This window comes from Loxodonta africana, chromosome 10 (assembly GCF_030014295.1).
Source record: "Loxodonta africana isolate mLoxAfr1 chromosome 10, mLoxAfr1.hap2, whole genome shotgun sequence".
Taxonomy (NCBI): Eukaryota; Metazoa; Chordata; class Mammalia; order Proboscidea; family Elephantidae; genus Loxodonta; species Loxodonta africana.
In genome coordinates, this window is record NC_087351.1 from 119,221,248 (window position 1) to 119,235,174 (window position 13,927).

Sequence of the window (13,927 nt, forward strand, 5' to 3'; positions counted from 1 at the left end):
GGTGGGGGGCCCCCGAGGGCTGTGGGGGCGGGGGCGGGGGGTCGCGGGGGCGGGGCCCGGGGCAGAGGGGTGGCGGTCAGGCGCCCCGTGCCGGCCGGAGGCCAGAGCGCAGGCGTGGCGGCGCCGGAAGTGGAGACGGCGGGGCGGGGCCTGCAGAGCGGGCGTTCCGCCGGCTTCGCTGCGCCGTTGTGGGCCCCCCACCCTCACTGACCCACCCCTAATCCCAGCGTGGACTCCCCACCGCTACTCCACTAGCCCCTCCCTGACCCCGCAGCGGACCCCCAACCCGCCTTCTCTGACCCCCCAATCCGGCGGGGGACCGGCCTCCCCGGCCACACTGAGCCCCCACGTTCTCCCGCTGATCCCCCAGACCTGCAGTAGACCCCCACCCCAGCCCCCGGGTCCCCCCGAACCTGCCGCGGTCCCCTCTCTGACCCTCCATTCTGTGCCCCCGCTGCTCCTCCAAGGGACCCCTCAGCCGACCCCTGCCGGGCAGCACAGACTCCCTGTGGAGGGGCCGGTGGGGCGGGGTCCACTCCGGCTTCCTTATCCTCTCGGGTCTGGGCCCCGCCTTGGGGTGCAGCCTGGCCCGGGCCGAGGTGAGCGTCACAGTTGGCCGGGGTGCTCAGAATGGGAGGAGGGAGGCCGGAAGAGCCCCCCTCCGCCCCCGCCGACCCCTCACTCATTCCTCCGATGTGATGTTCCGAACCTTCTGTACACCAGGCCAGTCGGGGTCCCGGGAAACCACAAGAAGAGGTGTCCGCCCTTAGACTGGACAAGTGTTGACTGAGAGCGGATGCCCAGACAGAGGTTGGGTGGCCTCTGGGACCCGGAGGGCAGAGATTTGGAGTCTGGCAAGGATGGAGGGCCGCAAAGCTCGGGGAGTCCCCATGGGGCAGTCTTGAGAGCAAGGCAACCAGAGGCCACTCGCAGGGAGAGAGGGCCGGAGGCTGTGTGCAGAGGCTTGGGCACCATGTTACGAACGGTGGTGTTTGGCCTCCGGCTGCCTAACAGTATCTGACCAGTGGCTTGTAGATGGCCCACCACCTGCCTCTGGGACCCAGCTACCTGTGAGGGCAGGTGGCCTTGGGAACCTGCACCACCCAGCCCTTGTCCTTTCTCCAGAGCCCCAGAGGTACAGACCAATAGCCTGCTAGGGCTGGAAATGGATGACAGGAAGCAGTTGCCGAAGGGTCCCCTGGGGAAGAAGCCAGAGGCACTGTGCCCCCCAGAGTACAGGCAGCCGTCGACCCAGGGGGGCCCGGCAGCCACCTGGAGCCAACCCAGAGTGCAGAGCAGCACCCAGGAGGGACTGCAGACTCAGGACTGGGTAAGCAGAGGGAAGCACTGTCTACCTTACCCCGCTCTTCTCTCTGGGGCTCCTGGGAACTGGCTCTGAAAAGGGGCCCTTTCGAGCCCAGGTGAGGGCTGACCAATGACTGACACCTCATGTCACATTGAGACCCTTATGAGAAACGCCGTGGTACTGGGGAGCCTGTGGGTATCAGCTTCACTCCTGAAAGCTTGGGTTGGAACTCAGGTGGAGTTGTGTCCTTCCTGCTTTGCTAGGGCGCCACGGGGAGTGAGGGAGAAAGGGGGTCCCAGAACCACTTGACAGCCACCATGGGCCTCTTGGTTGGTCCCCTGGGCCCAGATGCCTGAAGGCAGCCGAGAGGGCACCATGTGCTGGGGATGGACCCTCAGCTTCCATGAAGACACATCTCAGGACAGGCAGTCAAGACTGTGGACACACTAAGCGGGTCACCTGTTGTGCTGAGGCCCCTCAGGAGGGGGGTTGGAGTGAGAAAGGGCCTCAAGAGCACAGCGGCTGTATGTGTCACTGTGGGTAATGGGCTGGCTGGGCGAAGCCAGAGCAGGGGAGCTGTGGGGGAGCCCCACTGGAGAGGTGGGTGGCAGAGGAGGGGTTCGGACATGGGAAGGCCCTGGGTGGAGAGCGGTGGAGGACAGGAAGGGGGCCCAGCCACAGCGCCATCAAATCTCCAGTTGCTGGCGTGGGCACAGAGTCTGGCACCTGCCCCCTGCCCCTGGTGTCGGTTCCCTGTGGACGGCTTGTGGAAAGAGATGAACTTAAAAATGAACTGTGCAAAAGAAAACAGAAGTTAAAGATTTAAGGAATTCTGTTGTATAAACTAAAGACACATGTCCTAGAATGTTCACCAAGGATGTGGCTACACAGTTGTTTGTTAAAGAGATTAGCCTGTGACTGATGGATCTAACCAACTACCACAGCAGAAAACCCAACAGCTTAGACTGAAAGTGATAGAGAAAGAATGAAAAGAGAGAATGCTGTGTGCCTCTTGGAATTCCACAGGTAGGAAAAAGGCCAAAGGAGCTACATTTATTGTTCTCCAAGAAAAGAAAGGAATCATCCCTGGAGCAGCTCAGAGATTAGCAGAACTGTCGGAAGGAGCACTGGAATCAGGGCCTCCTTTGTTTCAAAGAGTGGGACCACAGTGTTCTGTATCTCGTAGGGTGGGGCACAACTTCCCAGGTTTCAAAGAGTCAGATCTTAGCCATCTCAGTTCCAGAATGTGTGGCTGCCATTAAAATGTGCCAAGGGGATGGAGCTACTGCCAAAGCTGAGGGGGCGGGGCTGACATACCCAAGGGTCAGCAGAATGGGGCCTGCTGGAGATGAGGGGGAGAAGTCCCCACTCAGATGAACTAGGAGCATGGGGCTGCCTAAAGCCAAGGGAGCAGAGCTGCCATCCCTGAGGGCCTGTGAGGCAAAGCTGAAGCCCAGGGCCCAGGGGCCTCCACCCAGAAGCCAGAAGGCATGACCGCCACCTAGAGTCTGGACGGTGGGGCCCTTGCCCAGATGGTCTTAGAGAAGACAGGATTATTTTCAAGGTTTGAGAGTTAATGTAATTTGGTCTTCCGGGTTTTGGACTTTCTGGGTGCTCGTTATCCCTACTTTCCCTCCAGTTTCTCCCACTCGTAATAGAAATGTCTACCTTGTGCCTGTTCCACCAGTGTACACTGGAAGCAGATAACTCGGAGTCTAGATGTCACAGGTTCACAAATGAAGAGGAATTTTCCCCAGGATGCAAAATGCCCAAAGTTTCACCCGTATTTTATTTAGATAATTCGGAAGATGAGGTTTTGGACTTGGAGTTGATTTAAGACTTTTAGGATGATATGATGGGGTGAATGTGTTTTCCATGTGGGGAGGACATGATTTCTGGGGACCAACACATGGAATATTACGGGTTCAATTGTGTTCCTCAAAACTACGTGTTGTAAATCCTAACCTCTATGCTTGTGATTATAATCTGATTTGGGAATGGGTTGTCTTTTTATGTTAATGAGGCAGGAGTAGTATAGGTTGTATTCTAAGTCAATCTCTTTTGTGATATAAAAATAAAGAAGATTAAATGCAAGCTAGAAAGCAGAGACTGGGAAAGAGAGATTCCAAGCCACATGAAGATGGCCCAGGAGCAGATCAGAAGAGACAAGAACCTTCCTCCAGAGCTGACAGAGAAGACCTTCTCCTGGAGCTGGTACCATGAATTCAGACTTCTAGCCTCCTAAACTGTGAGAAAATAGGTCTGTTTGTCAGAGCCACCCCACTGTGGTATTTCTGTTAGAGTGGTACTGGATAGCTAAGACAGGGTACAAGATGAATGTCTGGAAATCAGTAGGCATTATCTGTGAAAACAGCAGGTATTAGAAGATATGTGAATGGAAAAAGCTAGCTTAGGTTTAGCAACAGAAACAAATAGAACAAGAAATAACCATACGTGTTTAAGGAAAACTTTAAAACACTCCCAGAATATTAAAGGGAGACTTGGACAAGGGGAGATGCTGTCATGGATAGAATTATGTCCTCCAAAAATGTGTGTATTGGTTAGGCCATGTGTGGTTGTCCTCCATTTTGTGATTTTCCTATGTGTTATAATCTCTGTCTGTGGTTAAAAGGATTAGGGTAGGATGTAACACTATTGCTCGGGTCACCTCCCTAATCGAATGTAAAGGGAGTTTCCCTGGGGTGTAGGCTGCACCACCTTTTATCTCTCAAGAGATAAAAAGAAAGGAACGCTGGCAGAGTGGGGAACTCAAACCACCAAGAAAGCAGCACCAGCAGCAAAGCGCATCCTTTGGACACAGGGTCCCTGCACCTGGGAAGCTTCATGACCAGGGGAAGATTGAGGACAAGGACCTTCCTCCAGAGCCAACGGAGAGAAAGCCTTTCGCTGGAGTCGAAGCTCTGAATTTGGACTAGTAACCTACTAGACTGTAAGAAAATAAATTTCTCTTTGTTAAAGCCATCCACCTGTGGTATTTCTGTTATAGCAGCACTGGGTGACTAAGACACCATCCACCTGTGGTATTTCTGTTATAGCAGCACTGGGTGACTAAGACACCATCCACCTGTGGTATTTCTGTTATAGCAGCACTGGGTGACTAAGACACCATCCACCTGTGGTATTTCTGTTATAGCAGCACTAGGTGACTGAGACACCATCCACTGTGGTACTTCTGTTACATCAGCACTAGCTGACTGAGACACCATCCACTGTGGTATTTCTGTTATAGCAGCACTAGGTGACTGAGACACCATCCACCTGTGGTATTTCTGTTACAGCAGCACTAGCTGACTGAGACACCATCCACTGTGGTACTTCTGTTATAGCAGCACTAGGTGACTAAGACACCATCCACTGTGGTATTTCTGTTATAGCAGCACTAGGTGACTACGACACCATCCACTGTGGTATTTCTGTTACAGCAGCACTAGGTGACTAGGACACCATCCACTGTGGTATTTCTGTTACATCAGCACTAGGTAACTAAGACACCATCCACTGTGGTATTTCTGTTACAGCAGCACTAGGTGCCTGAGACACCATCCACTGTGGTATTTCTGTTACATCAGCACTAGGTAACTGAGACACCATCCACTGTGGTATTTCTGTTACAGCAGCACTAGCTGACTAGGACACCATCCACTGTGGTATTTCTGTTACAGCAGCACTAGGTGACTAAGACACCATCCACTGTGGTATTTCTGTTACAGCAGCACTGGGTGACTAAGACACCATCCACTGTGGTATTTCTGTTACAGCAGCACTAGATGACTGAGACACCCTCCACTGTGGTACTTCTGTTACATCAGCACTAGGTAACTAAGACACCATCCACCTGTGGTGTTTCTGTTACGGCAGCACTAGGTGACTAAGACACCATCCACCTGTGGTATTTCTGTTACGGCAGCACTAGGTGACTGAGACACCATCCACTGTGGTATTTCTGTTACGGCAGCACTAGGTGACTGAGACACCCTCCACTGTGGTACTTCTGTTACATCAGCACTAGGTAAGTAAGACACCATCCACCTGTGGTATTTCTGTTACAGCAGCACTAGGTGACTGAGACACCACCCACATGTGGTATTTCTGTTACAGCAGCACTAGATGACTGAGACACCATCCACTGTGGTATTTCTGTTATAGCAGCACTAGGTGACTAAGACACCATCCACTGTGGTATTTCTGTTACGGCAGCACTAGATGACTGAGACACCATCCACTGTGGTATTTCTGTTACGGCAGCCCTAGATGACTGAGACACCATCCACTGTGGTATTTCTGTTACAGCAGCACTGGGTGACTAAGACAGCCATCCACTGTGGTATTTCTGTTAGAGCAGCACTGGGTGACTAAGACACCATCCACTGTGGTATTTCTGTTATAGCAGCACTAGGTGACTGAGACACCATCCACTGTGGTATTTCTGTAATAGCAGCACTAGGTGACTGAGACACCATCCACTGTGGTATTTCTGTTACGGCAGCACTAGATGACTGAGACACCCTCCACGTGTGGTATTTCTGTTATAGCAGCACTAGGTGACTAAGACACCATCCACTGTGGTATTTCTGTTACGGCAGCACTAGATGACTGAGACACCATCCACTGTGGTATTTCTGTTACAGCAGCACTAGCTGACTGAGACACCATCCACTGTGGTATTTCTGTTATAGCAGCACTAGGTGACTGAGACACCATCCACTGTGGTATTTCTGTTATAGCAGCACTAGGTGACTGAGACACCATCCACTGTGGTATTTCTGTTACAGCAGCACTAGGTGACTGAGACACCATCCACTGTGGTATTTCTGTTACAGCAGCACTAGGTGACTAGGACACCATCCACTGTGGTATTTCTGTTACAGCAGCACTAGGTGACTAAGACACCATCCACTGTGGTATTTCTGTTACAGCAGCACTAGGTGACTAAGACACCATCCACTGTGGTATTTCTGTTACAGCAGCACTAGATGACTGAGACACCCTCCACTGTGGTACTTCTGTTACATCAGCACTAGGTAACTAAGACACCATCCACCTGTGGTGTTTCTGTTACGGCAGCACTAGGTGACTAAGACACCATCCACCTGTGGTATTTCTGTTACAGCAGCACTAGGTGACTGAGACACCCTCCACTGTGGTACTTCTGTTACATCAGCACTAGGTGACTAAGACACCATCCACCTGTGGTATTTCTGTTACAGCAGCACTAGGTGACTGAGACACCACCCACATGTGGTATTTCTGTTATAGCAGCACTAGGTGACTGAGACACCATCCACTGTGGTATTTCTGTTACGGCAGCACTAGATGACTGAGACACCATCCACTGTGGTATTTCTGTTACAGCAGCACTAGCTGACTGAGACACCATCCACTGTGGTATTTCTGTTATAGCAGCACTAGGTGACTGAGACACCATCCACTGTGGTATTTCTGTTATAGCAGCACTAGGTGACTGAGACACCATCCACTGTGGTATTTCTGTTACAGCAGCACTAGGTGACTGAGACACCATCCACTGTGGTATTTCTGTTACAGCAGCACTAGGTGACTAGGACACCATCCACTGTGGTATTTCTGTTACAGCAGCACTAGGTGACTAAGACACCATCCACTGTGGTATTTCTGTTACAGCAGCACTAGGTGACTAAGACACCATCCACTGTGGTATTTCTGTTACAGCAGCACTAGATGACTGAGACACCCTCCACTGTGGTACTTCTGTTACATCAGCACTAGGTAACTAAGACACCATCCACCTGTGGTGTTTCTGTTACGGCAGCACTAGGTGACTAAGACACCATCCACCTGTGGTATTTCTGTTACGGCAGCACTAGGTGACTGAGACACCCTCCACTGTGGTACTTCTGTTACATCAGCACTAGGTGACTAAGACACCATCCACCTGTGGTATTTCTGTTACAGCAGCACTAGGTGACTGAGACACCACCCACATGTGGTATTTCTGTTATAGCAGCACTAGGTGACTGAGACACCATCCACTGTGGTATTTCTGTTACGGCAGCACTAGATGACTGAGACACCATCCACTGTGGTATTTCTGTTACAGCAGCACTAGATGACTGAGACACCATCCACTGTGGTATTTCTGTTACAGCAGCACTGGGTGACTAAGACACCATCCACTGTGGTATTTCTGTTATAGCAGCACTAGGTGACTGAGACACCATCCACTGTGGTATTTCTGTTACAGCAGCCCTAGATGACTGAGACACCATCCACTGTGGTATTTCTGTTACAGCAGCACTAGATGACTGAGACACCATCCACTGTGGTATTTCTGTTACAGCAGCACTGGGTGACTAAGACAGCCATCCACTGTGGTATTTCTGTTACAGCAGCATTGGGTGACTAAGACACCATCCACTGTGGCGTTTCTGTTATAGCAGCACTAGGTGACTAAGACACCATCCACTGTTGTATTTCTGTTAGAGCAGCACTGGGTGACTAAGACACCATCCACTATGGTATTTCTGTTACAGCAGCACTGGCTGCCTAAGACACCATCCACTCTGGTATTTCTGCTACAGCAGCACCAGATGACTAAGCAGATGCACGTGCTCTTAGATGAGAAGACTCAACAGCCCAGGGGAATTCTCCTGAAGGCATGGTATGAATTTAATGTAATCATAACAAAAACATTAAAAGGTTGTTTTTCAATCCAGCAAACCTTCTGAACTTCATCAGGAAAAATAGACAACCAAGAATAACCCAATGGCCTCAGCCCCAGCAGCTATTCCATCATGTTGCAAAGCTTCGGTTATTAAAGCCACGTGGTCCTTGAACCACAGAACTGACGGAAAATCTCAAAGTTGACCAAATGCCCACAGACACTTAGTGGATGATAAAGAAGACCTCTCAGGTCATTGAAAAAGAGACAGACTTTTCATTAAATTATGCCGGGGACCTAGGGTAGATAGCTGTTGTGTTGTTGTTAGGTGCCAAAGAATCGATTCTGACTCATAGCGACTCTGTGTACATCAGAACGAAACACTGCCTGCTCCTGCGCCATCTTCACAGTCATTGTTATGCTTGAGCCCATTGTTGCAGCCACTATGTCAGTCCATCTCCTTTAGGGTCTTCCTCTTTTCGCTGACCCTCCATTTTACCAAGCATGATATCCTTCTCCAGGGACTGATCCCTCCTGATAACGTGTCCAAAGTATGTGAGACGTAGTCTCGCCACCCTTCTAAGGAGTATTCTGGTTGTTCTTCTTCCAAGAAGACTACTACCGTGGAAGAGGAAAGCACTTGAAATGGCAAAAAGAAATGCCAGAGGGATACTTGCCAAAGGGGCAAAGACAGGACAGATAGGGGCAGAGTTAGGAGAAGACTTTTCACTGATAACTTTCTAGATGTTTTTAGTTTTTGAAAATGCAATTGTAGTGCCAACTCATAAAATCAAATTAAAAATTAATGCACGTACCCTTAGAACAAAACAAAAAAGCTAATTAATATCCTCAGAAAGATAAAAGAAGATATTGCATCTGGGGGAAAAATGGGAGGCTATAAAAAAGGATGAGAACAGAGAACAAGAAAAACGTATTGGAAATTTAAAATACGAGAGCAGAAAACCAAAATTCAACAGAAGGCGCCAGAGAAAGGAAATCTCCCGGAAAGTAAAATAAAAGGACAGAGAACTACAAACGTTTAGGGAAAAGCTTTTAAATATTAGAGACTGTATTCAGTTCCTAGGACTACCATAACAAAGTACCACAAAGTGGGAGACTTGAAACAACAGAAATTTATTGTCCCACAGTTCCGGAGGCCAGAGTCCAAAAACCAATGAGTCAGCACGGCCATGCTCCTTCCAAAGGCTCAAGGGGAGAATCCTCCCTTGCTCCTTCCAGTTTCTGGTGTTCCAGGCATTCCTTAGCTAATGGCAGCATCCCTCCTGCCTTCACATGTTCTTCTCTCCTTGTGTCTCTTTTTTTATAAGGACACCCATTATATTGGGTTAGGACCCACCCTACTCTAGTATGACCTCATGTGAACTTAACTTATTACATCTGCAAAGACACTATTTCCAAATAAGGTCTCATTCATAGGTACTGAGGTTGGGATGCCAACATATCTTTTGGGGGACACAGTTTATCCCATAACAACCAAGTACAGGAAGTTCAATGCTCAACTAATAAACCAAAAAAAAAAAAAACCCAAACCCACTGCCACTGAATTGATTCCAACTCATAGCGACCCTTTGTGGTCGTTATTGTTAGGTGCCATCAAGTCGGTTCTGACTCACAGCAACCCTACATACCACAGAATGAAACACTGCCTGGTCCTGCGCCATCCTCACAGTTGTTGTTATGCTTAAGCGCATTGTTGCAGCCACTGTGTCAGTCCATCTCATTGAGGGTCTTCCACTTTTCTGCTGAACCTCTGCTTTACCAAGCATGATGTCCTTCTCCAGAGTCCGATCCCTCCTGACAACATGTCCAGAGTACGTACGACGCAGTCTCACCATCCTTGCTTCTAAGGAGCATTCTGGTTGTACTTCTTCCAAAACAGATTTGTTCCATTTTTGGCAGTCCGTGGTATATTCTATATTCTTCACCAGCATCACAATTCAAAGGCATCAACTCTTTGGTCTTCCTTATTCATCATCCAACTTTCACATGCATATGATGTGATTGAAAATACCACGGCTTGGGTCAGGCGCACCTTAGTCTTCAAGGTGACATCTTTGGTCTTCAACACTTCAAAGAGGTCCTTTGCAGCAGATTTGCCCAATGCAATGCCTCTTTTGATTTCTTGACTGCTGCTTCCATGGGTATTGATTGTGGATCCAAGTAGTACGAAATCCTTGAAAACTTCAATCTTTTCTCCGTTTATCATGATGTTGCTCATTGGTCCAGTTGTGAGGATTCTTTTTTTCTTTATGTTGAGGTGCAATCCATACTGAAGGCTGTATAGTCTTTGATCTTCATCAGCAAATGCTTCAAGTCCTCTTCACTTTCACCAAGCAAGGTTGTGTCATCTGCATAACAAAGATTTTTAATGAGTCTTCCTCCAATCCTGATGCCCTGTTCCTCATATAGTCCAGTTTCTCAGATTATTTGCTCAGCATACAGATTGAATAGGTATGGTGAAAGGCTATAACCCTGACACACACCTTTCCTGACTTTAAACCACTCATTATCCCTTTGTTCTGTCCAAACAACTGCCTCTTGATCTACGTACAGGTTCCTCATGAGCACAATTAAGTGTTCTGGAGTTCCCATTCTTCACAATTTTATCCATAATTTGTTATGATCCACACAGTCGAATGCCTTTGCATAGTCCATAAAACACAGGTAAACATTCTTCTGATATTCTCTGTTTTCAGCCAGGATCCATCTGACATCAGCAATGATATCCCTGGTTCCACATCCTATTCTGAATCCAGCTTGAATTTCTGGCAGTTCCCTGTCAATATACTCCTGCAGCTGTTTTTGAATGATCTTCAGCAAAATTTTACTTACATGTGATATTAATGATATTGTTTGATAATTTCCACATTCGGTTGGATCACCTTTCTTGGGAATAGGCATAAATGTGGATCTTCCAGTCAGTTGGCCAGGAAGCTGTCTTCCATATTTCTTGGCATAGACAAGTGAGCACTTCCAGCGGTGCATCTATTTGTTGAAACATCTCAATTGATATTCCGTCAATTCCTGGCGTCTTGTTTTTTGTCAGTGCCTTCAGTGCAGCTTGGAGTTCTTCTTTCAGTACTGTTGGTTCCTGATCCTATGCTACGTATTGAAATGGTTGAATGTTGACCAGTTCTTTTTGGTATGATTCTGTGTATTCCTTCCATCTTCTTTTGGTGCTTCCTGTGTCATTTAATATTTTCCCAAGATAGAACCCTTCACTATTGCGACTTGAGGCTTGAATTTTTCTTCAGTTATTTCAGCTTGAGAAATGCTGGGCATGTTCTTCCCTTTTGTTTTCTATCTCCAGCTCTTTGCACGTCATAATACTTTGTCTTCTTGAGCCACCCTTTGAAATCTTCAGTTCTTTTACTTCATCATTTCTTCCTTTTGCTTTACCTGCTTGACATTCAAGAGCAAGTTTCAAAGTCTCTTCTGACATCCATTTTGGTCTTTTCTTTCTTTCCTGTCTTTTCAGTGACCTCTTCCTTTCTTCATGTATGATGTCTTTGATGTCATTCCTCAGTTCGTCTGCTCTTCAGTCATTAATGTTCAGCGCGTCAAATCGATTCTTGAGGTATTCTCTAAATTAAGGTGGGATATACTCAAGGTCGTACTTTGGCTCTCACGGACTTCTTCTAATTTTCTTCGGTTTCAACATGAACTTGCATATGAGCAGTTGATGGTCTGTCCCACCGTTGGTCCCTGGCCTTGTTCTCACTGATGATATTGAGCTTTTCCCTCATCTCTTCCCACAGACATAGTCGATTTGATTCCTGTGTATTCCATCTGGCAAGGTCTATGTATATTGTCATCATTTATGTTGGTGAAAAAGAGTATTTGCAATGAAGAAGCTGCTGGTATTGCAGAATTCTGTCATGCGATCACTGGCATTGTTTCCATCACCAACGCAATGTTTTCCAACTATCGATCCTTCTTCTTTGTTTCCAACTTTTGCATTTCAATCCCCAGTAATTGTCAGTGCATCCTGATGGCATGTTCAGTCAATTTCAGACTGCAGAAGTTGGGTAAAAACCTTCAATTTCTTCATCTTTGGCCTTAGTGGTTGCTGTGTAAATTTGAATAATAGTCATATTAACTGGTCTTCCTTGTAGGCGTATGAATATTGTCCTATCACTGACAGCGTTGTACTTCAGGATAGATCTCGAGATGTTCTTTTTGACGATGACTGTAATGCCATTCCTCTTCGAGTTGTCATTCCCAGCATAGTAGACCATATGATTGTCTGATTCAGAATGGCCAATACCAGCCCATTTCAGCTCACTAATGCCTAGGATATCGATGTTTATGCATTCCATTTCATTTTTGATGATATCCAATTTTCCTAGATTCATACTTTGTACATTCCAGGTTCCAATTATTAATGGATGTTTGCACCTGTTTCTTCTCATTTTGAGTCATGCCACATCAGCAAATGAAGGTCCCAAAAGCTTGACTCCATCCAAGTCATTAAGGTCGACTCTACTTTGAGGAGGCAGCTCTTCCCCAGTCATCTTTTGAGTGCCTTCCAACCTGGGGGCTCATCTTCCAGCACTGTATCAGACATTGTTCCGCTGTTATTCATAAGGTTTTCACTGGCTAATGCTTTTCAGAAGTAGACTGCTGGGTCCTTCTTCCTAGTCTGTCTTAGTCTGGAATCTCAGCTGAAATCTGTCCACCATGGGTGGCCTTGCTGGTATCTGAATACCAGTGGCATAGCTTCCAGCATCACAGCAACACACATGCCAGCATAGTAGGACAAACTGACAGACACGTGGGGAGCAACCCTTTAGGACTAATAAAAACCCGTTGCTGTTGAGTCCATTCCAACTCATAGCGACCCTATAGGACAAAGTAGAACTGCCCCACAGGGTTTCCAGGGAGCACGGGGTGGATTCTAACTGCCAGCATTTTGGTTAGCAGCCGTAACTCTTAACCATTGTGCCACCAGGCCTCCATCAAAAGAACTCAGGAAAGAAGGCCATTCTTCCAGAAGGGAGATGTGCCTCCATGATAGTCCATGGAGAAAGCAGAGGGCAGTGCCTTACGTCATGTGTCAGGACACCTATAGGGGCAGGAGGTGCAGACAGGACCATCATATCTGTCATATCCATGCTTGTCAGTGCCACCCAGAAGTGGCAATGGCCTTGGGCTCTAAAAGGTAATAATGTTTCTTTTTTTAAAAGGCAAGCATGACTTGGTTCATTTTTGTACAGTGAATTCCTGAGCGATATATTTTCCTTTTCATTTTTTACCCTAGTTATTTTTTATTTTAAAGGATATGCGTGCCTGTAGCCCATCACTCAGCTGGGCCATGCTGTGGGTGCTTGTCCCACCAGCAGGCCCTGGGGTGTAGGTTAAGGAGCCCCAAGTCCCTGTGCTTGCCTCCAGGGACCTCTGCCCACGCTACTGCAGTCCTTGATCCAGCACCCACCTCTTCCCCTCCCCCACGCCCATCTCCAGCTGTGACCCAGGAGTGTGCAAGAGCAGCACCCGGAAGCATGGGCACACCTAACACTCTAGTTTGGAGATATACAAAACATCAATTGAAGTACCATCAGAAGGGATCAAACTCACAATACCGGTGGATTTAACATGTCATTCTCAGAAGGAAATGATCAATAGATAAAATAAGACGTAAAGGATCTAGGTAGCATGATTGCTCAGTTCGATTTACTCGATACTTGGATGTTGGACACAAGCGGAGAATCCCCTTTCCTTTCTGTTGAGTTTTTGGGAGTCAACGCATAACATACCCCTTGTCCCTCCTGAAATCCATGGTGAAGGTGATTGGGAAGCAGACACCCTGAGCAACAACTGTGGGAAAGCAGAAGCACGTAGCCAAGTGGTGGCTGGTGTCACAGCAGCAGGAGTGGAAGGGCACACACTGCAGAAGCCGGGGTACCCTGGCCCTGGGGACTCTGATGCGGGGCAGGCCAGGC

At 47.8% G+C, this 13,927-nt stretch overlaps 1 protein-coding gene across 1 annotated transcript in view; it reads left to right on the forward strand.

Moving 5' to 3' along the window:
- The first annotated feature begins 202 nt into the window (after nt 1–202).
- TEX22 (testis expressed 22) overlaps nt 203–13,927 on the forward strand; it is a 32,350-nt gene continuing 18,625 nt past the window's right edge. Inside the window, exon 1 of the mRNA XM_064293101.1 lies at nt 203–1,330. Within this exon, the coding sequence (XP_064149171.1) occupies nt 1,166–1,330 (165 nt within the window). The 5' untranslated portion in view covers nt 203–1,165. The remainder of the gene's footprint in view (nt 1,331–13,927) is intronic.